This window comes from Gekko japonicus, unplaced genomic scaffold, assembly GCF_001447785.1.
Source record: "Gekko japonicus isolate JY-2015 unplaced genomic scaffold, Gekko_japonicus_V1.1 scaffold17, whole genome shotgun sequence".
Taxonomy (NCBI): domain Eukaryota; kingdom Metazoa; phylum Chordata; class Lepidosauria; order Squamata; family Gekkonidae; genus Gekko; species Gekko japonicus.
Genome location: NW_015163604.1, coordinates 1,668,518 through 1,692,516, shown reverse-complemented (window position 1 = coordinate 1,692,516; position 23,999 = coordinate 1,668,518). Strand labels below are relative to the sequence as shown.

At 43.1% G+C, this 23,999-nt stretch overlaps 1 protein-coding gene across 2 annotated transcripts in view; it reads left to right on the top strand.

Annotated features, from left to right (window-relative positions):
- PPM1L (protein phosphatase, Mg2+/Mn2+ dependent 1L) overlaps positions 1 to 23,999 on the top strand; it is a 253,066-nt gene that overhangs the window by 158,954 nt on the left and 70,113 nt on the right. For both annotated transcript variants that reach the window (XM_015407254.1, XM_015407255.1), the window contains exon 3: positions 14,990 to 15,164. In XM_015407254.1, the coding sequence (XP_015262740.1) occupies positions 14,990 to 15,164 (175 nt within the window). The remainder of the gene's footprint in view (positions 1 to 14,989; positions 15,165 to 23,999) is intronic.

Genomic DNA, 23,999 nt, shown 5'->3' with positions numbered 1-23,999 from the left:
ATTGATACAATTCTGTGGTGGTGAGAGTCGTACCATGTTATATATTATAAGCGAAAGAACTTTTCTGATCTGCAAACTGCACTTGCATCCATAATGAATTTGAAAAAGACCGCTCTGAATCATTGTAATTGCCCAACATAGACCGTCCATGCTGCCGGCATTATGAGCAGTGCAAGGATTGCTATCCCACTAGAGAGACCCTTATGAAACTATTAACTGTAATTCAGGAATCCATTCCCTTTGATTTAATCAAGAATTGTGTGTGCAAATTTGCTGGGGGGGAAATAGTTTAAAATGACAATACTGGATGTAAGGGCAGGCTGCAATCTTTGAAACTTCCCTAGCTCTTGACTGAGAATCTGTGGAGTTATGGAATATTCACAGATATTGTAACCAGTAAGGAACAGAAGTGTCAGCACAAAGACCTATGGAGGGTTAAGAACTATTTGGGGTGGAAAGCATGTGCAGAGGAGTCAGGAGACAGCGACCATCAGTGGTACAGATTTGTGACTGGGGCAGCGTGTATGTAATGCCTATATGATTATTGGGGGGGGGGAGTTAGTGGTCTGAATATTCGAGAACAGTAGGAATGGTATGTGTTTTGAACAGATTGAGTGCATGTAAGATGTTGCAGTTGAAGAATAATTCCATGTATATATTTACAACATGTAAAAACAATCCTTTGTTACATTTTATACTTGAAAAAAACCAAACTTAAAGTAGAAAGGAAGGTGTAAAACATTGTTTTGTGTCCAGTCTAAGAAAACAAAGCATAGGACTTCATATCATTTGAACTCATCACTCCAAAGCATAGTGAACATCACCATGTTCCATATCTGTCACTGGAAACAAAATATGTTTCCCCCACAAGGTACTATCATCACTTGAGTTGAGTATCATCTGTTGTTTCTTCTCCACAGTATTTTTGAGATTACCTAATAAGGTGTTCGCTGGAATTGAGCAGCATTTACCTGCTTAAATATAGAACAGTTATAAATTCCAGAAAATACTGTGTTGCATTTACAAAATATATGCAGAAAAGTCAACCCAATTTTTCCTTACATCTTCTGTGTGTTCTACATGATAGATCAGTTTTAGCCTATATGAAATTATGTTAATAGGTCTTAACAAACCTCTCCTTTGAGTTAACAGAGGGAAGTTGATATGATGTATAGCACCACACCCACTGTTGTATATGAAAGTGAATTGGAGAACACAGGACTCTGGCTGTTGGTTTACAAAAAATGAGTATTTTTATTTCTGAAGAAATAGCGGATACATTCCTCCTGGCTAGTAGATTCTTGTATTAAGAGTATTTTCAACTGCATACAGTTCTCTTACAAATCCACATTTTTTAGCGAGACATACCATTTCATGTCTTATCTGAAAGAAAATTAATAGCTGGGCACTTTGTATGGTCACATTTGATTTTCTGTCCTTTGAAATAATAAAACACCACTTCTAATTAAATGATTTAACATCACAAGAGTATGAGTTTCCCACAGTATTCCCTCCCCAGGATATAATTTCTATTGATTTGTTATTATTGCTAATATAACTCAGTAACATGATTTTCACTGGTTAAGCCTGAGCACATCCACAGAACCATCTTAACGGCACTTCAGCCGGTTCCTACTAAGCGTACTTACTTTTTCTCTGTTTCTCATCAGTATCATTTTTAAAAGTCGTATGGACAAATAAAATAGCCCATCCTTCTTTAAATAAAGTTCAGTTGCCAGTTAAAAACATTCAAACATTATGCGTCAACCGTTATTTGATGCCTAAAAAAGTTGACTCAGACTTGTAAAATTGTGGGGTCTGGCCCATGTTTTTTCCCCTCCTGTAACTATGGAACCTGAAGACTATCAACATAATTCTGATTAGATTATAAAATCAGAAAAAGTCATCATAATCCTAAAGCATGTTAATCACTTCACATTAATCATGCAGGTCAATCAATAGTAGATGATAACCCCACCACAAATCTTGATGTTCTACAATTGAATACTTTACCATTCCTCTCTTTTGTGAGCTGTTGTGTTCATCAAGATGCTGTATTTCCACAAAGCCTAAAGCCAAAGACCAGATGTCAGAAGTTAACGATACGTTCACTGTAAGAGGAATTTTAAAGGTAGATCTAAGTGAATTCAAGTAAGTGCTTCAGTGGCTGTTGTTTATATCATTATGGCCCAATTGACGTGAATGCCAGGCATTCGGCAAGGACAACCAAACCTTGTCTGTCCTTTAGTGTAATGAGAAATGAAACCATTAGAATATCTTGTCATGTAAAAGCAAGGGGCAATGGCTAATGAGAGAAGGTGTGTGTGAGAGAGAGAGAGTTTGAGGAGAAGAGCATGAACTTCCTTGGAGGCAAAATGAGACAAGCTTCAAGATGTTTTGTATGTCTTCATTTTTTTTTTTAAAAAAAGGCCTTTTGTGTTCCTGCAGTTTATTTTTTCTACCTAGAGTACCATATTCTTGTTCAGCAGAGGCCCATTTACCTCGAGTGAACTCTTGAGCTGTACTGATCTAGTTAAGAAAAAGTGCTGATGTTGAAATACACGTAATAATAACACAGGAGCATAGTTGGAACATAACTGATGAGGTAGTATACTAAAATAAAATAAACTATTTCAAAGGAAAACCATGTTACATGTGCTGTTTTTCTCTTGAGCATTATAATAACCAAACCAAAGACTTCATAAATCTTAGTTTTATGCATCTCCACCAGCAATAGTTACACATCTTAGCTGCAGTCAGCGAGAATAAATACAGCCTACTAGCGGGTATCGTGGCCAGCTAGATGTTTGACACATTCTTCTTTCCTTTTTGTGTTCCTGGCTAGTTGGAAAAACAGACAGGTAAACTGGCTCTTGGTCTGTAGTCAGCTTGGTGCATCACGGTTTATGTAGGGATAATTTAGAATATTGATGGTTGCTAATGTTTGGAAATGGGGGAGTTCAAAAATAGTTCTCCCAGTGTGGAAAATGTCAAATCATTACAAGCTTATCCAAAACCCTCCCAAAAGTTCAGTAAGGTTGCAGCAGTAGTGGAGGCCCCATATTTAAATTTTCGATGATCACATGTGGGTCAGTTACGGATTTGGAATATGCGGCATGTTGTTAGCAGTGGACATTCTCCAGCATGCTCAGGAAGGAACTTCACTGCCTGAAAAAGAAGGTAATCATGAAGCGTCTAGATATTAAAAATTGGATCTCCGATGCTACTGCCAGCTCTCCCCTCCTTCTGGTTCCCTCCTAGGAAAGGAAAGGACTGTTGGGAAGGACTGGAGGAAGGCACCCCTCCCCGCCTCCTGGTTTGTATTAATTTTTAGAAAAAGGCAAGGGTTTTTTTCAATAATTTCCCAAGAAGACTAAAAACAACAACAACAAAAAAGTGCCAATTCTAAACTGAGATTTAAAAGAATTTCACCAGTCATTAGTTTAGAAGGAGAGAGGGAGACTGTGTATGCTCTCTTGTGCTTTCTTCTTACCTTGAATAATGATATGGACTTGGGGGCAACCAATGAAGTTGATGGGCAGGTGATGTAGGACTGACAAAAGAAAGTACTTCACAGAATGTCTAATAGTGAAACTCACTGCCACGGGATGTGGTGATGGCCATTAGTATAGATGGCTCCAAGAAGGGAGTTCCCTGAGCTGGGTGGCCCAGGCTGGCCTGATCTCCTCAGATCTCAAAAGCTAAGCAAGGTTGGCACTGGTTACTATTTGAATGGGAGACCACCAAGGAAATCTAGGGTTGCTAGGCAGAGGCAGACAGTGGCAAGCCACCTCTCTTTGTCTCTTGCCTTGAAAACCCTATGGGACTTCTGTTGTCCCCAAGTTGGCTGCAACTTGATGGGACTTTTCACTAAGAAAGGAGCATACAAAATCATTAAGGATAGATCCGTCATGGGCTGTTTAGCCACAATGTCTAAATGGATCCTCCATCTTCAGAGGTGATATACCTCTAAACAGCAGGGCCAACTTATCCATTAGGCAAAGAAGGCACAATGGCTAGGGCCCATAGAGGCCCATGAAGATGTTTTGATTTCTTTTAAAATCAGAAGAAAAAATAAACTTTTAGAGTAAAAAAAAAGTTTTACTTTTTTTCTCATATGAGAAAAAAATGAAATTTTAGGGCCCACAAAAATCTATTAAATTTTGCCCCAAACAGAAAAAAATAATATATTGAAGCATTAAATGTTATATCAAAAATAATTTTAATATTGATATTTTTATGGTGGTTGGGGCCCACAAAGGCAAAAGTGTCTAGGGCCCCCGAAAGTCATAACATGGCCCAGCTAAACAGTAGTTGTTGAGGACCAATTATTTTGTCCACTGTGAGAACCAGGATGCTGGACTATTGATCTGATCTCATAGGGTTCTTCTTGTGTTCTTAGGTCTTAATCATACACAGCCTGCTACCTTTGAGTTCTCTCTCTAGTGCTGCTACACATCACAGCCTGTTCTAATATTTATTGTAAAGAAGGGCCTGCAGAAGTACCTCAGGAGCCTGTGGGGCTTTTGCTGGGTTCTTGCCATTCTGGCTCACATGGAAGTAACTTATAGATGTTAAACTTAATCATTTTAGATGCCTTCCATATGTTCGTGACAACATGTTTTACAACTGGTTCCCATCTGTCCGCTCTTCATGGATTCCAAAGAACAACTTGGATTCTTAAAGTTTTAATATGTAATGGTTTCTTAGCATATGCTTAAAATGCCACAGAAATGGGGGAAATGATAGGGAGGGACACCGAGAGAGAAAATGAGAGTAGGAAAAAAGCACTTTGAAATCACGTCTTATATCAGCTGGAGAAACGTAGACATCCTTAAAGGAACTTTTAAAAATACTTCGGCTGGGTCATGCTCATAGACTTTGCCAATAAAATGCAATGTTAATAGTGCTTAAAGAAAGTTACTAACAACATGACTAGAGCGATGGCATTTGTTATGTTTATTCTGTCTTCTAATGCATTAATCCTCAACATTGCACCCATGGGGTCCACCAATGGGTTTCCAGGAACCATTTGCTCTTTCCTCAAAGTATCTCTTCCCTAAAGCAAATAGCCAATCCTGAGTTTTCTCTACCCCACTGAAGTAGGAGGCACTTCAGAAGAACTCAGGGGCACCATCTGTGTGTTTACAGGGAGCATCCATTCAGAAACAGCTGCCTGCACCCTAGGGGGATTGCATCACCTCAGCATTTTGTGATTGACTGCTGCAGCCTATGGAAGACTTTTGATGATTAGCCCTAGCCCCTATGGCAGCCATTTTACAGTGATGCCCACTCCCTATTCTCACAATTCCAAAGGACTCCATAGCCTCATCGGGATCAGATCCGAGTGGGACTCTCCTTATAAACAAAACCATTTATTTCTTTGAACTTTAGCCCAGCTCAGTTCTAATTTGATACTGATAACATTCATCTTCCTTGCATTACCACGTGCCTGGCCAAGAAATGAAAATGAGAAAAAGTGCAGTGCAGTGTGTTGTTCAGCACTGCACTGCACTTTTTCTAGGCTGAAGAGGCAAAGGTGTTTAGATGGAATTCCCATTTTGATCCACATCGCAAGTACTTTTGCGAGGAAACCCTGAAACTTGACAAGCGGCATGCTGATAGTAGACTCTGTAGTAATTGTTTTAGTCTATCTTCTTCCTTTCAGTGCTGGAAGCGAATGACTATTTAAAACCTAGCATTAAATATCTTGGGCTTGTGTTGCGAGTTAATTTGCATTTGATGGAATAATTTCATTTGTTCTGCATTGCTTGGCTTCCAGACAAATTGAATACAACTTTTAGCAATATTTTAGGTTCCCTAATACAATCATCTGTAGAGTTAGGGAGACTAAATATAAAACTGCAAAGCATACAAGTCTTGCATTACAGGAGATAAGTTATGGCCAACTCATACAAATAGAACAGATGTATATAGCCCATTTTCCTTGGAAACAGGAAAACCAGTGCAAAGTGTTCCCAGTACTTCTGAACTCTGATGCAGGAGAAGAACACAAAGCTTTTGCTTTAAATCAATGCAGTGGGCATGAAAGCCAGAAACAATGGTAGCATCCTGTATTCTCTTGAGAAAAAGTAGAGCTGAGGATTACACATTACTGAGCACTTTCTTGTGGTTGCAGCATGGATGATTGTCCGATTGAAGTAATGGCTCCACTCCCACCCACACACATTCTATGTGTTTTTCTTCTGCGACAGAAAGAAAATTGGCCATCCAGCTACAGTGTTGATACCAGATGGCAAGTTGAATTGCTGCTGGCAGGGGCAGACACAAAGGTTTATAGTAGCCCCAGGCAATGTGGGAATACAAGTTCAGTTATGAATGTAGAGCCCATAGAAAACGCTGTGACCCCTACCATCAACCAGTGTAGCCATGGCTGCCTACAATGAAAGGAGTCAGTCTTTGCTTTGTTTTGATCACAAAGTGATGTTGCTTGGTTATCTGAAAATGTCATAACTATCTCTGATTGGGTATTAGAGATGACTATGTTTTCTTTTTTCTTTTTTAAACCATTTTATTAGGATATAATAAACATAGTCAAATATAAATCACAACTTTTACCCTAATCCATCATACCCTCCACCCTTCCCCCCCCCGCGCCGCTTCCCACAGTGCTCCAACCTCCTGTTAATTTCTTAGTTCTTCTTCCTCCACACTTTTTCTGTTTACTTACACATATCTATAGGTAACTTATCTTTCTCTATTTAAGTAATACATCTTATTCTATTTTTGATAACTATTACCTTCAATAATTGTCAAAGCTAAATAAACCGTCCCTTACATCCCAATTTTCTTCCAGATAGTCCTTAAGATCTTTCCAGTCTGCAAAAAGTCTTCTGCTTCCAAATTGTTTAATTTCCTTGTCATTTTGTCCATTTCAACCATAAAAAGTAGTTTCTTAATCCAGTCCCCAACTTCAGGTACCATGTCTTGATTCCAACATTGGGCATATGTCATTCTAGCAGTCGTGATCATATACCACATCAATGTCCTTTTTGCCACATTAACTTCTTCCATTTTCAGTCCCAAAAGTAATATTTCTGGTTCTTTCTTAAATTTATATTTTACAATTTTTTCCATTTCAGCATGTATCTCAGCCCAATATTTTTTGGCTTTTTCACAAGTCCACCACATATGATAAAATGAACCTTCTACCTGTTTACACTTCCAAAATTTGTTTGACATATTACTATTCATATTAGCAATCTTTTTTGGTGTCATATACTATCTGTACATCATCTTATAGCAATTTTATTTTAAGTTATTACATGTTGATATTTTCATCGCATTTTTCCATAAAAATTCCCAAGATGACATCATTATTTCTTTATTCATATTTACTGCCCATGTTATCACCTGCTCTTTAACAATCTCATCTTCAGTATACCACTTTAGCAATATCTTATACATTTTCGAAATTAGCTTTTTACCTCCTTCAGAGATGACTATGTTTTCTACTGCTAAGGTCTATTATATCATCTTCTCTTGGGAAAAAATATAGATCCTCTTCCTCTTATAGGGTTTGGTCAACTACTGTTATGTCTAAATTGACATACTTTAAACAATTAGTAAAAATGAATCAGCTGTCATATTCATAGAAAACCTTTTTTATTGATTGTTGGAATACAAGTATTCAGAATAATAGCCTTTTTATTATTTGTTATGGAAAATGTTGCATATGGAGGGGAAACCCTTTAAATATTGAACTTATAAGAATTATTTTGTAGAACAGGGATGTGACGTTATTGTTCTTTGTGTTTATCATTCTGTATTATTTGTATTGGGAGGAAAGGCATCATGGTATAGCCCAATATCATCAGATCTCGGAAGCTAAGCAGGGTCGGTACTTGGATGGAAGACCACCAAGGGAGACTGCAGAGGAAGGCAATGGGAGACCACCTCTGCTTCTCACTTGCCTTGAAAACCCCATGCTGGGGTCACCATAATTCAGTGGAAACGTGACAGCACTTTACACACAAATACATTATTTATGTTACTTTGTGTTTATAATATTTTTAATGTAGTCTGGCAATCTGTTATCTTCATGAAGACTGTTCAGTTGTGATTCACTTTTCTTGCGAGGCTCACATGAGAACTGATTTAATTTGCTGTGTACATAAGTGTGCAACTGTAGAGGTAGACACAAGGATGGGGTAATGGTGGAAACGTATATCAGGTCATATATGAAAAGGTAATACTGAGGGTTTGATGATTCATCACCAGCAAGGAAGAAAACACAGAGCTGTAATAGACATCTGATCTGGAGGGCTTTTGATGTTGGGATGGAAGCTTAATAGAGGAAAAAATAATAGGTTTTTAGAATTTACATTTTAACTGATGCAGGATGGCCTGCTAAAAGCAGATCAAGGAGAACAAAATGAAAACTTCAAATGACTGATAGTGACGATACCCAAACACATTAATTTCTTGATCAGAAAGTATCAACGTGTTTATCTAAGTGCATGAATCAGTGAAGAAGAATGAATAATTAGCATATCCACCAATGTGTTTACTGAAATGTAGGGAATGGAAATTTCAAACTTCCCTCTGAGTAAGGCTGACTTGATTTCCTTCAAAAAGTTGAAGGTGCAGCGAACGAATGCATCGATGCAGCCTGAAAGGCATTTATCAGCATGTCATTTGTTTAAATGTATTGATTTAGTACAGTTATCAGTTGCTTTTCAACTTGAAAAGTTCTCAAAACAGTTTGCAAAACAGAGGTCTAACATTAGCATTAGGATTCTGAACCGTATCTGGGGAAATGGCTGTTCAGCTCTTGGGTGCTCTCTGCCATTCTGGCTCCTCTGCATGTTGGTGAAGCCCAAAGGATTTCCCAAAAAGAGTAGAAAGCACAGAAAGTTTTGCTTCTGGTTTTGGAGTCTCAGGTATATCATGGAGAGCTGCCCATAGCTCAGGAGATCTGCACCTTCACATGCAGGAGGAAAATGACTAAGCCTTCATTGTGGATGCTACAAGGCATGCAGAAACAAAATGAACTAATCACTTGAGCTTCCTGGCACCCCCTTTCCTTGTGCTTACTTATTTCAAAGTGGTTTACATCATTCTCCTCTTTTCCGTGTTACCCTCACAACAACACCATGAGGTCAATTAGGGTGAGAATATGTGTCTAGTCCAAGGTCACTTGGCAAGCTTCCATGGTGGAGTGGACCTTCGAACCTGGATCTACCAGATCCTAGTCAGACACTCTTAACATTACTCCACAGATACTCATGGTTTCATTGTATGTCACATGAAAATGTGGGGCTGGACTTTTCAACAAACTTTTCAGCTGGTGAAAAAGGAATGAGAGATACCCTCTGAACATCAAAAAGGGCTATGCTGGGAATTATGGAGTCTGCATGGACAAAAGCCATGAAGGACAGGGTCTATAGTAAGGCTGGGCATTGGACAAGTCTGTGTTTAAAAGCTGGCAGAATCCTATCCTGGAGCTGAACTTGTTGCTGGGCTACCTTTCCTCACAAATGGCTTATGTTTGTCCATAAATGTGTCCGCAGGAAATATTTCAAAGGCTGCCCTTCCCCAAAGATGGCCATGAGGAGCCCTGCCAACTTGGCCTGGTCGCGTGGAATATCTTGAATCCCAGCATGGCACCTGTTGATCTGTGTTGATCTGAAAAATGCAGTTGCATAATTGCTATTTACAAAAAAAGGAATCCTGTGGAGCTAACTTGGGGTGTGCAAATTATCAGGCAAGAAACTAAAGCCAGTCTAGATGTCATGATGTTGGAAGTTGTCCTTTGTTTCATAGCAGAGAATGACTTCAGTGATCTGGATGCTTTGCAGGTGGCAGATTGTGGCAGTGCTCCTAATTTTAGCCTGGGGCTGTCTAACTTAACACAGCCGTGCCACCTTGTGTTAGTTTGTGCCACAGCTCTGATGCACTCTGGCATTTGGTTCTAATCTCTGTCATACAGAACTGGTGTATGCTATTTTAAGAATCCCTCACTTTCCCAGGAGACATGCATGTGTTGTGATTCCTTTGGGACATTTGGGTTAAACGTTCTGCATTCGGGTAAAGGATATTAACATGGCATAAGGTATCTTGGAGACACACATCCTGAAACACTGAAACTCATAATCTGGAATGCTTATGAATCAGTTTGGTTTTGTTTGTGTTTTAAAATTGTGTTTTCCGAAGCTGTTGCTATGGTACATGAAGCCCAATGAACAACTCCTTAAGAATGCTAAAGATGCTGACATCACAGGATGTTGACACAGACTTTAAGGGCATGCTGAGAGATTCCCCCCCCCCTTCCTTTTTTTACTAACATCTAGCCTGATAAGGAGTTCTGGAGAACTGGAAAGTTTGCTCACTCGCTATGTTATATTATTTTGGTTGGTATTTGATTTTGCTATAGACCTTTGTACAGTTTTTTGAGAACCCCCTAAACCTGGAAATTCATCCCTTCCCAATTCTTGGCACCCATATCACGTAGAGTGGTGCGTGCAGTTTATTCAACATAGCACAACATTAACTGAATGTAATCAAGGGTAATTTCTGAAGCCCTAATAATAGCTCTAATAGCCCCGACTAGCCTGATCTCATCAGAGCTTGAAAGCTAAGCAGGGTTGATATTTTGATGGGGGACCACTGAAGAAGACTAGGGCTGCTGTGATGGACTGCACTTTTTAAGAGGCTTAGAAGCGCTCTACCAACAATTAAAGGACTGTGAAGGGTTAATTCTTCAGAGAGCCTTGAATGACAGGCTGCTCTAAGCGATCTGATTGGTTGGCATCAGCTGAGAAAAAAAAGTCTTGAGAGACCTAGATGCTGAGGAGATTCAGTCAGATTCCTGCCTTAACTGAGAAGAGATGTGTACTATCTGAGATTAGTCCTGACAGAAAAAAAGGTTTAGTGCTGGCAGTCAGATTTCAACCTTGACTGAACACAGTTTGAATTCAGCATTAGCTGAGAGCAGTTTGAACACAGACAGAGAACTGGGAGAGAGTTTGGCAAGGAAGTTTGGGTAGTAGAGAAGACTCCCATTCTAGGGGTGTGCAAAAAAAAAATTCTTCCGGATTCTGATTCAGCCGAATCAGGCAGAATCAATTTCAGCTGGCAGAAAGACGCCTGCATGTTAATTTCAGCAGTAGGAGCCATTCCTGAGTCTTTTGGCCAGCCAAATGTCAATTGTGGCCCCATTATATCCTATGGGCCATTGAAGTCAATGGCAAAAACATAGGGTATATTCTGGGAACTGGAAGATAGGGAGTTTGAGGGAGAGGCTCCAAACTTGCAGGGTAGCTGCTGGAGCCTCTCCCCAAGATACCCACCAAGTTTGAAGAACATTGGACCAGGGGGTCCAATTCTACGGGCCCCCAAACAGGTTGCCCCATCCCCTCCATTGTTCTCTATGGTGGGGGGGAGTTACTTTTTTCCCACCATAGAAAACAATGGAGGGGATGGGGGCAACCTCTTTTGGGGCCCGTAGCATTGGACCCCCTGGTTCAAAGTTCTTCAAACTTGGTGGGTATCTTGGGGAGAGGCTCCAGCAGCTACCCTGCGAGTTTGGAGCCTCTCCCTCAAACTCCCTATCCTCCAGTTCCCAGAATATACCCTATGTTTTTGCCATTGACTTCAATGGCCCATAGGATATAATGGGGCCGAATTGCCGCCAAATTTCGGTGGCAATTCGGCGTCAAGCTGATTCAGATCAGAGAATCTGAATCGGCCCGCGGCAGCCCGAAAGGGGCCCAAATGGGCCATTTTCGGGGGTGCATTTGGTTCAGATGAACCGAATGCACATCCCTATCCCATTCAGGCCAAAGGAAAGGGGACAGCTCTTCTAGAGAGAGAAGAAGATTCCCTACCCAGTCAAACAGAGAGAGTGATCTCTGAGAAGTACAGAATTCCCTGGTCCGGTGTGATTACAAACTGCCTGTAGAGACCTTAAAAGTCAGTGAACAACTCAAGAAGTGTACTGGTGTTCCAAGAGAAGGGGTTGGGTACTGGGAAGAGGATACCAGTCTTCTGGGCACCAAAAGGGTCAGTAATCACTCAGATAAAGTATACTAGAGTGTTTTGGAAAACACTGGAACTAAAGCTTCTCGATATAAAGATCTAAGTAACAGTGAATAAATTAAGAACCTCTCATTAGCCTGATACGTAAGATCAAAAGTCTGTGCTTGTACTAGTTTTACCTCAGTAATTTCAACCCCTGATTTCACTTGACCTTTCCCCTTGACGTTAAATAAAACCTTTTGTTATTTTTGAATTTTAAAAGCATTTAAAAGTCCCATTTCCAAGGGTTCAAGTTAAAGGGTGATCCTATCCCTTCCCTCAGGTTCATGGGCTGAGCATATAGTCAAAATATACCTTACTGACAGTGTGGGACAGCCAAAGTTTCTTCAGGGGAGAAGAAGACACATTACCAGGGTTGCTCAGTGTATGAGGGGACAGAAAAAGGAGGGAAAATCTAGCCTCTGAGGGAGGGAAGTGGAAGCGGTCCATCATAGCTGCAGTGCCGAGAAAGGCAATGGCAAATCTCCTCTGCACATCTCTTGCCTTGAAAACCTCATGAGGTGGAACTTCATAGGGTTGCCATGTATTGGTTGCGACTCAATGGCATACGTTACTTGATCACTGAAAAACCACTGAGAACTGTTCTATTCCTTCATTGGTGTCTGTTTTGCTGAACCTTCCCCATTACGGCAAGCATTTTCAGTTATGCCGCGTTAGTATTTAATTAACGTGACAAAACATGTGCCACAAGGTGAATCATTTGACTTCTGCAGCGATGAGAAGATTCAGATTGTTGTTTTCCTGCCTCAGGGATGTTTGCTGTGCCAAATGTACAAGAGCCATTACTCTATTGGGTCATTAGATATTCCAGTTCTTACCTTTATTAACAATTTTGTTTCACTTGTTATCATTTAACTTATTCATTCTCTGCCCTCACGACTTCTTTTCTATTTTAAGCATGTGTTTCTGTATATTTGGCCACATATATCCAAGATGTTCTGTATGTACAAATCAAAACTAAGCATCATATTTTGAGCCCATCATGTTCAGATCATGCTTGCTAAACTTCATTTTACCATTCTAATTCCGGCTCATTCTTTTTATCACAAAATCTAGACAATTTGGCCCACCCGTCTGGATGGCCTTTTAATTATCTGCATGTTTTGGATGCCTGCCAGACCGTTTACACAAGTAGCGCTGCTTTGTATTACTAATAACCAGGGTGATTGAACGACAGTTTGTTTGTGGTTGAAGTGTCCAAATTGTTGTAGATGTTCTGAATAACTGAATCAAACAATGGCTAATTGGATGAACTGTGCCGAAATTACCAAAAGCAAGCGCTACTGTGGAGTCCCCCCACTGAGATGTTTGAACCTAGAGAATCCTCGGGGTCATCTCAGTACTCTGTTGATTCAGTGGGCATTTGAGACTCATTCATGACATGCTGACTGTACAACAGCAATAGGGCATGACAATATAAATGGAAAGTGCATTCTTGTTTACACCACAGTGAAGTGATGACAAAGCACTCAATAGCATTTCAAGTGATGTCTTCTGTTCTCTTCAAGCTCTCTTTGAGACTGGGTTGCCAACCTCCAGGTGGTGAAAAAAAGGAAGGGAATTCTTGGTGTATAGGCTTGAGAGACAGGTATAAACACCAAGCTTCAAAAAGCCATCAAAATTATAACTTCAAAAATTACTATCAATCTTTTACAATGCCAAGATGAATTTAAGTGATAATATTAAACATGAAAAAGCATCCAAAATACACCAGTTTATGTAGTATTACAAACAGTTCCACCAAACTTATCATATGGAACAAAATCTCCCACAATGAGAGCCAGTTTGGTGTACTGGTTAAGAGCAGTGGACTCTTTATCTAGAGAACCGGGTTCAATTCCCCACTCCTCCACATGAAGCCAGCTGGGTGACCTTGGGCCAGTCACAGTTCTTTCAGAGCTCTTTCAGCCCCTAAAAACAATTCTAGCTCACCACTAACATAACGCTAACAGTTAGAACTTGCAGCTGCCAGACAATCTTCAGATCTTCTGGCTATTCTACACACAATGCCATATGATAATTAATGAATTAATTAGCCCCCCACTATTACAACAGAGAAATGCTGGAAATGCTAACAGTTCACCTGGAGAAAGTGGACACTTTGGAAGGTGAATTCTATGGCATTATACCTATTAAAGTCCTTCCCCAAACCCCAGCTTCCTCAGGCTTCACCTCCAAAATCTCCAGGTATTTCCAAACCTTGAGCTGGCAACCCTACTTTGAGGGCCAGTTCATACTTTTGTAACAGTCATGTATGCTGTCTCTGCACTAGAAGCATGAAACGGAGGTGCATTTTGCTAAACTTTTAAAAGAAGATGTACAGGATGTACACTGGACAGTCACCATTGGCCACAATGTACCGGATGTTTCCACAGCGCACATCTAAAGTTCATACTTAATGGCAGCAAAACATTGTAAGAAGCCAATGTTCTATAGTGGTTAAAGTGTTAAACAATGATTTGGGGGATACGCGTTTAAATTCTCACTGGTGGGCGACCTTGGGGCAGTTACTCTCTCTCAGCCTAACTTACATTATATGATTGTTGTTGTGAGAATAAAATGGAGGAGTAAAGAATGGTGTTGTAAGCCGCTATAAATGTTGACATAGGTGATAAACACAACTGCTATGTAAAGTGTGAATGAGCTCTTACAATATAGAAGTAAGAGGAAACCATTCCTCCTATATGTGAATCCTGCCATTACAATAGCCTGGCTGCTGCATTTTGAGCAAGCAGAAGTTCCCAGCCCTTTTTAATGGCTGGCAGCCATTTAAACCTAACAGGTCAGCTGCAGACCAGGCCAAGTTAGGGCTGAATTTTGTCTCGTGAGCCGGTTTGTGCCCATCCCTAGTACATGACCACATGTCCAAAATAATGTCATGTATTACAATAGCTAACTGACCTCTCTTTTTTCCCTTTCTTTCCCTTAGTCAGCAGCAGAATATGTGAAGTCCCGCTTACCTGAAGTCCTAAAACAGCACCTGCAAGACTATGAGAAAGATAAGGAGAATAGCATATTATCCTACCAGACCATCTTGGAACAACAGATTCTGTCAATTGATAGAGAAATGTTGGAAAAGTTGACTCTGTCGTATGATGAGGCAGGTATGTGAAAAATTCATGGAAACATTCAGACTGCGATCTTCCCGCTCTCTTCAGTTTCCTGTCACTCCTTCTAATACTAAAGTGGGGCTGTGGGAGGGTCTGTGACTGAGTGGCAGAGCATCTGTGTGACAGGCAGAAGGTCCTGGGTTCAGTCCTTGCCATCAGATAATAGTTGATGTGAAATACTTAGGTGTAAGACCCCGGAAAGCCGCTGCCTGTCAGAACAGAGAGTACTGACCATCTTACCTCTACATTTCTTAGCTTTCCAAACTAACCATTTTTGATAGACTCATAAAGTGATTACCCAGTCAACGGTATCTTTGAACTTGTGACTATCATGGTGTACTTTGCACTTCTTTCTGCTTAGAATTGTCATTTCTTACAAGTGTTCCACAGGTGACTATCCTTCTATATGCTTTTATGCACTCCCTACATCTCCAAGCAGCAAGAAGTTGGGGCAGTGCTTACCTGGGTCAGTTCCTTTTGCAAGAGAGAACTCTGGAGACCTACACATTTTTGTAATATTTGCTTTCTTTTACAAATAGAGCTGTAGTGGAGGCAGAGGGTAGCATCAGGTCCCAAAGACCCTATGTCCCTAAGGTGCTTCAGCTAGCTCCCAGAAGCGTCTTGTCTTCTCCCCCCCCCCCATCCAGAATTTAAACTACTGTTTCTTCACATGCACAAACACACATCTACCCCCTCTCTTCACCTGGGCAGTCGAAGGGTCTCCCACTGCAAGCCTGGATGGAAAGAACCACTGCTGAACAACTAAGTCCCATTGAGGAGACATCTATCATCATTAAGACAGTCACCACTCTTATTAAAGCTCTGGCTCTTCCCAGGCATGCTACATTAGGCCAAGCTCATATAATAGGCCCTGTTCAAAGTAACCAGATTCCAGACTTACAACAAGATGCACATCCCTTCTAAAAACGGTATTTTGAAGAGGAGTAGCAGCTATCCACTTCATCAGTGTAAGGGTTGTTTTTCCCCTGCTGTATAAATCTAGGCCTGATCCTACAGCCTCTCTCCCATTTATTTTGACTTACATGGCTGGACTCCCTTCTCTTCTAGCTATCAAGCCTGTAACATCTGTGTCTTTAATCATCCTTTAAAAAAATCCATCTGGGCTATAGATGTAACCTGATCAAGGGCTATAATTCAGTTTTACAGAATGTAGAGAGCAGAATACAGGACCAGTGCGATAGCAAACACTTGCAAAAAGCATTTCTGTTTATACACTCTTGAGATAGGGAGAAATGGAGAAAGGTATTTTTTAAAATCCTGTGTGGGATGGGTTGGTGAGTTGTGTGTTTATGTCTATTCAGTATTAGACATTTTGATACATGGATAGTCCTTTGGGAGAAAAGGTAATTGGAAGGAAATTATAGATGCATAAATGGGAAAAACACACGCACAGAGACACTTTTGGGGGAGGAACACATGCTTGCACAAAGGAAATATGACATGTCTCAAAGCAGATATTTGGGGATTTTAATGTTAAAGCAAGCAATCATGGCTGAGTGAAGAGCTGCATAAGCAAGTCTAGAATAAAAGTCTTTTGTGTGGTGCAATTTTTAAAGAAAGAATATACCCTCAGAACAGCATGCACCACAAACAAAAGTCCCGTATTTAAGCCCATAATGAGGAAAAGACACTGCCTTAACATTCTAATCAAGTCTCTTGTTTGGTACAAGAGAAGTAATGGTGCTACCTGTTCTGAAGCAAGGCCTGATTACTACTGCTGCGCAAAATGTGTGCTCTTTTTTTAAAAAAAGAAATAATAATAATTGCAGCAGATGTTCGCAGTTCTGAATCCTCCAGCCATTCATGTTGTTCGACAATTCTAAGGGTAACATTTTCTCCAGTCATGACAGACTTCAGTGCTTTGTCAAGCTCCTTTCATTTTAATGAGAAGGTCAAACTATTTCCAGTTCCTACTTGGTATGCTAGTAGGTGGGCTCTTGGGGAAGCAGGGAGGAGAGGGTACTTTTAAAGTGGAGCAAATTATAACCATTTCAGGTGGAAGTGTAACAGGCTCTGCGTACAGGACGGCAACAAAATTGTATCCTCTACCTTCCTCTCAAGTGTTTAACAACTATAATCACAAACATCTGGAGTTCTCTCAGGTGCCAGCCAGAGTTCTGGCATGGGATTAAATCTCTGAGGCATCTGACATTCTGAAACGTCTACAGTTGCCTAGGGTTGCCAGCCTCCAGGTGGCACCTGGAGATCTCCCACTATTAAAACTGATCTCCAGATGACTAGAATAGATTCCCCTGGAGAAAGTGGCCGCTTTAGAAGATGGATTCTATGGTATCAGGCCCTGTGAAGGTCCATTTCCCTCCCCAAACCCCACTTTTTCCAGGCTCCACACACACACCCCAAATCTCCAGGATTTTCCCAAGCCAGACCTGGCAACCCTAACATTGGCTATGGTGGAACCCTGTTCTTGGGAGCATTGAAATCAGTAAATACATAAGATAGTTTCCAAGGGTAGCTGTGTTGCTCTGCAGCAGAAGAGGTAGATTCATGTCCAGTTGCACCTTAAGAGACCAACAAGATTTTTTTTGGGGGGGGGGTGTAAGCTTTCGAGAAGACAAATGGGGCTTTGACTCTCGAAAACGTATACCCCCAAAATCTTGTTCGTCTCTGAGGTGCAACTGGAATGTAGCTCAAAAAAACACATAAGGTTAGATTTTTCTACTAGTTCATTTAGAATAGAGGTACAGCTTCCAAAGTTCTTTGGTACAGTCTGTAGGTTTTCTTAGGCCCATTTCAGACATTATGTGTAGTTGAGATGAGATTTGAACTGAGTGCTTTCTGGCTCGCGGCGCACAGTCAGCCACTGAGTTGCCGCAGCTGTAGTTTTAAACTTTGGTTTGTCACACAGCCTAAATACCAATCTCATGTTTGTACTTGTGGTTTCTGTTCAAGCTTTCTGCATTAGTTCAGTGGACCAATAGTTATATTTTGGAATTGTTTATTTTATTTTAGAAAATGTATGTCTCCTTTCCAGCCAACTTAGGATCCCCAAGGTAGGAAATAATCAAAAGATTAAAATCAACTTTGAAAATGCATACATAAATCAATTTTAAAAAATTAACGGAATTATAAATGGGAAGGAAGGTCAGTGAGGGAACACCAGGCAAAACGGTAAAATATTCGTCCACTGGCAGAAATAATACGGGGGTGGGGGGGAGATGAAACTCCCTGGAGAGGGAATTCCATAATTTCGGTGTCACAACCAAGCAGATCTGTTCCTGGGTTTGCCATCCATCTAGCAGATGCTGAAGGTTCCCAAAGCAGTGCTCCTGAAGATTACTACAGTGATTGTCTAGTTTCATATGGAAATACGCAGTCATATGGAAATATCCAGGAAATATGCATATCTCATCTCAACTACACATAATGTCTGAAATGGGCCTAAGAAAACCTGCAGATATGCAGTTGCTGCATCTTGAATTGGACCCTGAAGCAGAGGCCCAGTGTAGGTGGAAGAAGACTGGAGTGATATGGCCTCTATGACCCACTCCAAACAGAATTCTGGACCCAGCATTCTGTACCAATTGTACCTTCCAAACACTCTTCAGGGTTAGCCCTGTGACCCACTCGAGTCAGCGTTCTGTACCAAGTTGCAACTTCTGGACAGTCTTCAAGGGCAGCATCACGTAGAGCTCACTACAGTAATCTGATCTGGGTGTTACCAGGGCATGTTCCACAGTGTCAAGACATTTCCTGCTTAAGAAGGACCACCACTGGCTCACCAAGCACAGCTGATGAAAGGCACCCCTACCCACCACTGCCAGCTGTTCGTCCAACAGGAGGCCCGGATCTAACAGCACCTCCAAGTTACAAATCTGCTTCTTCAGGGAAGAGTGCGACCCCATGAAGAACAGGAGATATCCCCATTCCTAGATCAAATCTTCCTCCCACCAGTAGTACCTCCATTCTGTCAGGATTAAGTTTCGGCTTGCTAGCCCTCATCCATTCCAAAACTGCCTGCAGGCACCTGTTCACATTTTCCACACCCTGAGATCTGCTGGAAGCATGAGATAGAGCTGAGTATCATCTGCATACTGGTAACAACTCAGCTCAGATCTCTAGATGACCTCTCCTAGTGGCTTTACTTAGATTTTTAAAGGCATGGGGGACAAGATGGAACCTTGCAGAACTTCAGGGGTTGAGCAGCAGTCACCCAGTACCACCCTCTGAAACCTACCTTCCAGGTAGGACAAAACCACCAGAGTATGGTGCCTCCCAGCCCTAACTCCAAGAAGTGGTCCAGAAGGATACCGTGATGGATTGTATCACAATCTTTCCATACTGTAAATACATCTTAAGAAAAAGTAAAAATACAAAGAATATGCATGTCTGTGTGTACTTTTGGCACATAGAATGACAAGATGTCTGACTACTTTAAAAAAATGATTGAAGTACAATACAATCTGTTTCAGATATAGTTTTGTTTAAAATAAACCGAAAAGGCCAGGAAGGATATTGAATTTAGGAACATAAGAAGGCACCTGCTGGATCCATCACAAGGTCCCTTTATTTCAGTTTCCTGTTTTCTGCAGAAGCTTGGCAGATGCCTGTGGGAAACTCATAAACAAGGCATGAAAGCAAAGGCTATGTTGCCACCCAGAAGTTGTTATGCAGAATCATGCTACCATGGAGGTTCCATATAGTTAGCTGGACTAATAAACTGTTTATAAAGCTATTGTTCAAGACTTTGTTATTCATCTTTTAAAGTCACCTAAATCAGTAGCCATCACATGCTGTGGCAGCAAATTCCATAAATCAGTATTATTTTGTGAAGAAGTACTTGGTCATTGACATTTTTATAGGAATTCGTAAGGGTTATAAGGAAGCGTCTCTACAAAAACCATTTTGATTCTTCCTCTACTTTTTCTGCTTTGGGGTCAGGAAGTAATTTTTCTCCAGGCCAGTTTGGCTGGAGATCCTGGAGGTTTTTGTTATCTTCTGGGCATGGAACAGCGGTCACTGGGTGTGTGTTGGGTGGAAGGTATTTGTGAATTCCCTCCATTGTGCAGGGGGTTGGACTAGATGACTCTGGAGAGAGCCTTCGAACTCTATAATTCTATGATTCTGTGTGACATGGAGTGCACTCTTATTAGTCACTTTAAGCTCTGCATTCTTGGTGTTTGGGGGCAACAGTGGGAGGGCTTCTGAAGTTCTAGCCCTGCTTATGGACCTCCTGATAGCACCTGGGTTTTGGCCACTATGTGACACAGAGTGTTGGACTGGATGGGTCATTGGACTGATCCAACATGGATTCTCTTATGTTCTTAAGCAATATTTCCCAACCTGTGGTTGGAACCCAAAACTGGGTCACAAAACCTCTGAAAGTGGGTTGCAGGCCAGCCCTCCCTAATGATCGCCCCTGCCCTTTCCATTGCTATCTTTCATATTTTGGAAATCAGGATATGACCCTGGAAACAGTATCTTCCATGTCATACATTACTTGAAATTTTTCTTCACTACATATGCATGTTGATCAAGTAAAATGTGTTCTGGTGGTTATTCCCCAAGGAGAAGACTGGGAGGGCAGGCGGCGAGGGGCTCAGTGACATTGGAAGGTGCCACAGGCTGGGCCGGGAAGAGAGAGGGAAGCAGAACAGACAAACTGGTCAGGAGTCTGGTACTTACCCAATGGCAGGACCACCCTGGTTAATGAAGGAAGGTGGGAATGCCTAACGGGAGAACAACCAGGGGAGTTGAGGAGGGGGTAGAGCCTGGGAGTTTTGACGATACCCCTTTCAGCCAATAGGAAAAGCAACCGAGGTGAGGGATAGGAGCAGGAGCCACTCAGGGAGAGGAAGGAGGGCAGGGGAAGGGAACACAGAAGGATAAGAGGGCTAGAAACGCTGAAACCAGGGAGGAAGGAGACTGGAGACTGCACGAGGCCCAGTGGTGAGAGAGAGGCAAATAGGCAGCTCCAGTAAGGGGGGAGGTTGGTGGTACAGTAACCCCACCCCCTTTTATTCTGGGGTTTCAGCAGCCCTCTTCACTTCGTCAGCACAACAGAGGGTGAGGAGGCAGGGTTGCCAGGTAACCAGCCTGACAAGGACCTATAGTAAAGATATGAATTGGGTAAGACTGAGTGAAAAAGCTGTCTGGGTACGATCCAGTATTTAGTATGTATGTACCAAAAGGAAGCTGATATTGACATAGGTCATTTCCAAATGATGTGAAAAGCAGTGAACAGAAATTCCTGCCTGCTTGATCCATGTGATGCTATTAATATGTAGACAAGCCCAAAATCTTTGATGGCAGACACTATGAACTAATCTTCAGCCATAATTTAAAACTTGTGTCATAATACATCTTTCAGTGTCATTTATGCTGCTCTACCATCTTTGAAAATTTAACGGCTTGCATTATAATGTTAATTTGGCCTTCTAACGGTACCGTGTCTTTAACAGGCTCTACATTATTAAACCCTTCCCTGTAAATCTTTCCCATTAGGAAGTTAGCACACCAAGCAAAATTAGCTCAGACAAATATGTTTTGTTTACAACACCTCCAGTAAAGTTTAACAAAGAAAGCTTTGCAAAATGAAGCAAGTCCAAGCTAGGTCCAAATCATCACATAATGTTTAAATCTTTTTTTAAAAAGACATGCTTTAATCAAAAAGGCGGCAGAGCAGTTTTTAAACTGGGGGTGAAGTGTAGTGGGTTAGACGCGTAAAGAAAGCATGGAGACTGATGTAGTGATCAGCATGGCTTTACTGGTACACAACAAGACTAAAGACTAACGGCCGGCAGGCCAACTATATACACAGTCCAGGGGCTTCCCCTGGTCCCATTGGTGGGTTTGAATCTCCCGCCAAGGTCCCATTGGTTCCCCCCAGTGGAGGGACTAGAATCCTAGTCCCATTGTTGTGCCGGACTGAAGCTCAGGAGTGTGCGCTGACCTCCGGTGGCGGTCAGCGGACACAACATCCCTCCCCCCATAGTCCGGGCCCTCCCCTAAGTCACGTAGTCCTTTAAGTACGATGGGGACCGTCGTACTCTAGCTGACCGTCGAGGGGTGGCCCCTCGTGCTTCCGGAATTCCGACCTCAGGGCCGGGTTCTGACGAGGGAGCTGGTGCTCCTGCTTCCGCCGCCTCCGGAACGGGGTTTTCCTCGACCGAAGCTGGGGCCGTGGGGCCCTGTGCCGGGTGCTCCTCGGCTGGCAAGTCCTGTGCAGTCGCCTCGGGTGTGGTCTCTCTAGGTTCCGTCTGCTGTCTCGTCTCTTCCTCTGTCTGGGACTCCGGTAGCACTCGCTGTCTGAGCTGGTCGATGTGCCTTCTCCATATCTGCCCGCACTCCATGGATACCTCGTACATCACGGTACCCAGGGGCCGGAGTATGCGGCCCGCAATCCACTCCGGACCGCGGCCGAAGTTTCTGGCGAGAACCGGGTCCTCTGGGAAGAACCCCCTTGGTGCTTCCCTCTGCTCGACTGCGTTTCTTTGGTCGGGGGCCCGGTCGGGGTGCAGGCGGTCCAAAAGGATCGTTGGCTTTCGACCCATCAGTAGTTCTGCTGGGCACCTTCCGCTGACAGGGTTGGGAGTCGTGTGCTGGGTCAGGAGGAATCTGGCGATGCGGCATTCCCATTCCCCTTCCACCATCCGGCTCAAGGCCTCCTTTGCGGTTCGGACCATTCGCTCCGCTTGGCCGTTGGTTGCGGGGTGGAACGGCGCTGACCGGACATGTCGGATCAAGTTGCTGCTGAGGAACTGCTGGAATTCCTCGGACGTAAAAGCCGTCCCGTTGTCCGACACGATGGTGTCCGGCAGCCCGTGTGTGGCAAAGAGTCCTCGTAGGGCGCGGATGGTGGCTTTTGCGGACGTTGCAGCCACGGGGCTTATTTCCAGCCACTTTGAGTAGGAATCCACCGTGACCAGGAACAGCCGTCCCTGGAATGGCCCTGCGAAGTCTATATGGAGCCGGGACCACGGGGTACGGGTGGATTCCCACGCCTGCGCTGGTGCCCCCGGTGGGCTGGGTCTCACCGCCTGGCAGGGCTGACAACGCTTGACCCATGCTTCCACCTCTGCGTCGATGCCGGGCCACCAGACGTAGCTTCTTGCCAGCCCTTTCATCCGGACGATGCCCGGGTGAGCTTCATGCAGTGCCTGGAGGACCCTCTGGCGTAATGCGTGTGGGACCACGACCCTGTCTCCCCATAGCAGGCATCCCTTGTGTGCAGAAAGTTCGTCCCGCCGGGTAGCATACGCCGCGAACTCAGGGTCTGTCTTCTCAGGCCACCCCCTCACCACCCAGCCCAGAACCCGGGATACCACGGGGTCCCGAGCCGAGCGGCGGGCAATGTCCCGCGCTTGCAACGGGGCCTCCGGCAGGCCCTCCAGCTGAAGGACCCGGAAGGCTGGGGCCGGGTCCTCAACCACCTCAGGTAGTGGGAGGCGGCTAAGAGCGTCCGCGTGGCCCATGGCTTTCCCGGGGCGGTGCAGGAGCAGATAATTGTAGCCAGCGAGGAAAATAGTCCACCTTAGGACTCGCGGCGAGAGAACCTGCGGCGTCCGGCGGTCGGGCGCGAAGAGGCCGAGGAGCGGGCGATGGTCTGTGACAATGGTGAACGGCCTGCCGTATATGTAGTCGTGGAACTTCTTGACCCCGGCCACAATTGCGAGACCCTCCCGGTCGATCTGGGCGTAGTTCCGCTCCGCCGCAGAAAGGGTTCGAGAGTAATAAGCGACCGGGACCTCCCTGCCGTCGGCCAAACGGTGAGCCAACACAGCCCCGACCCCGTAAGGCGAGGCATCGCATGCCAAAACCACCGGTAATGTCTCATCAAAATGGGCCAGG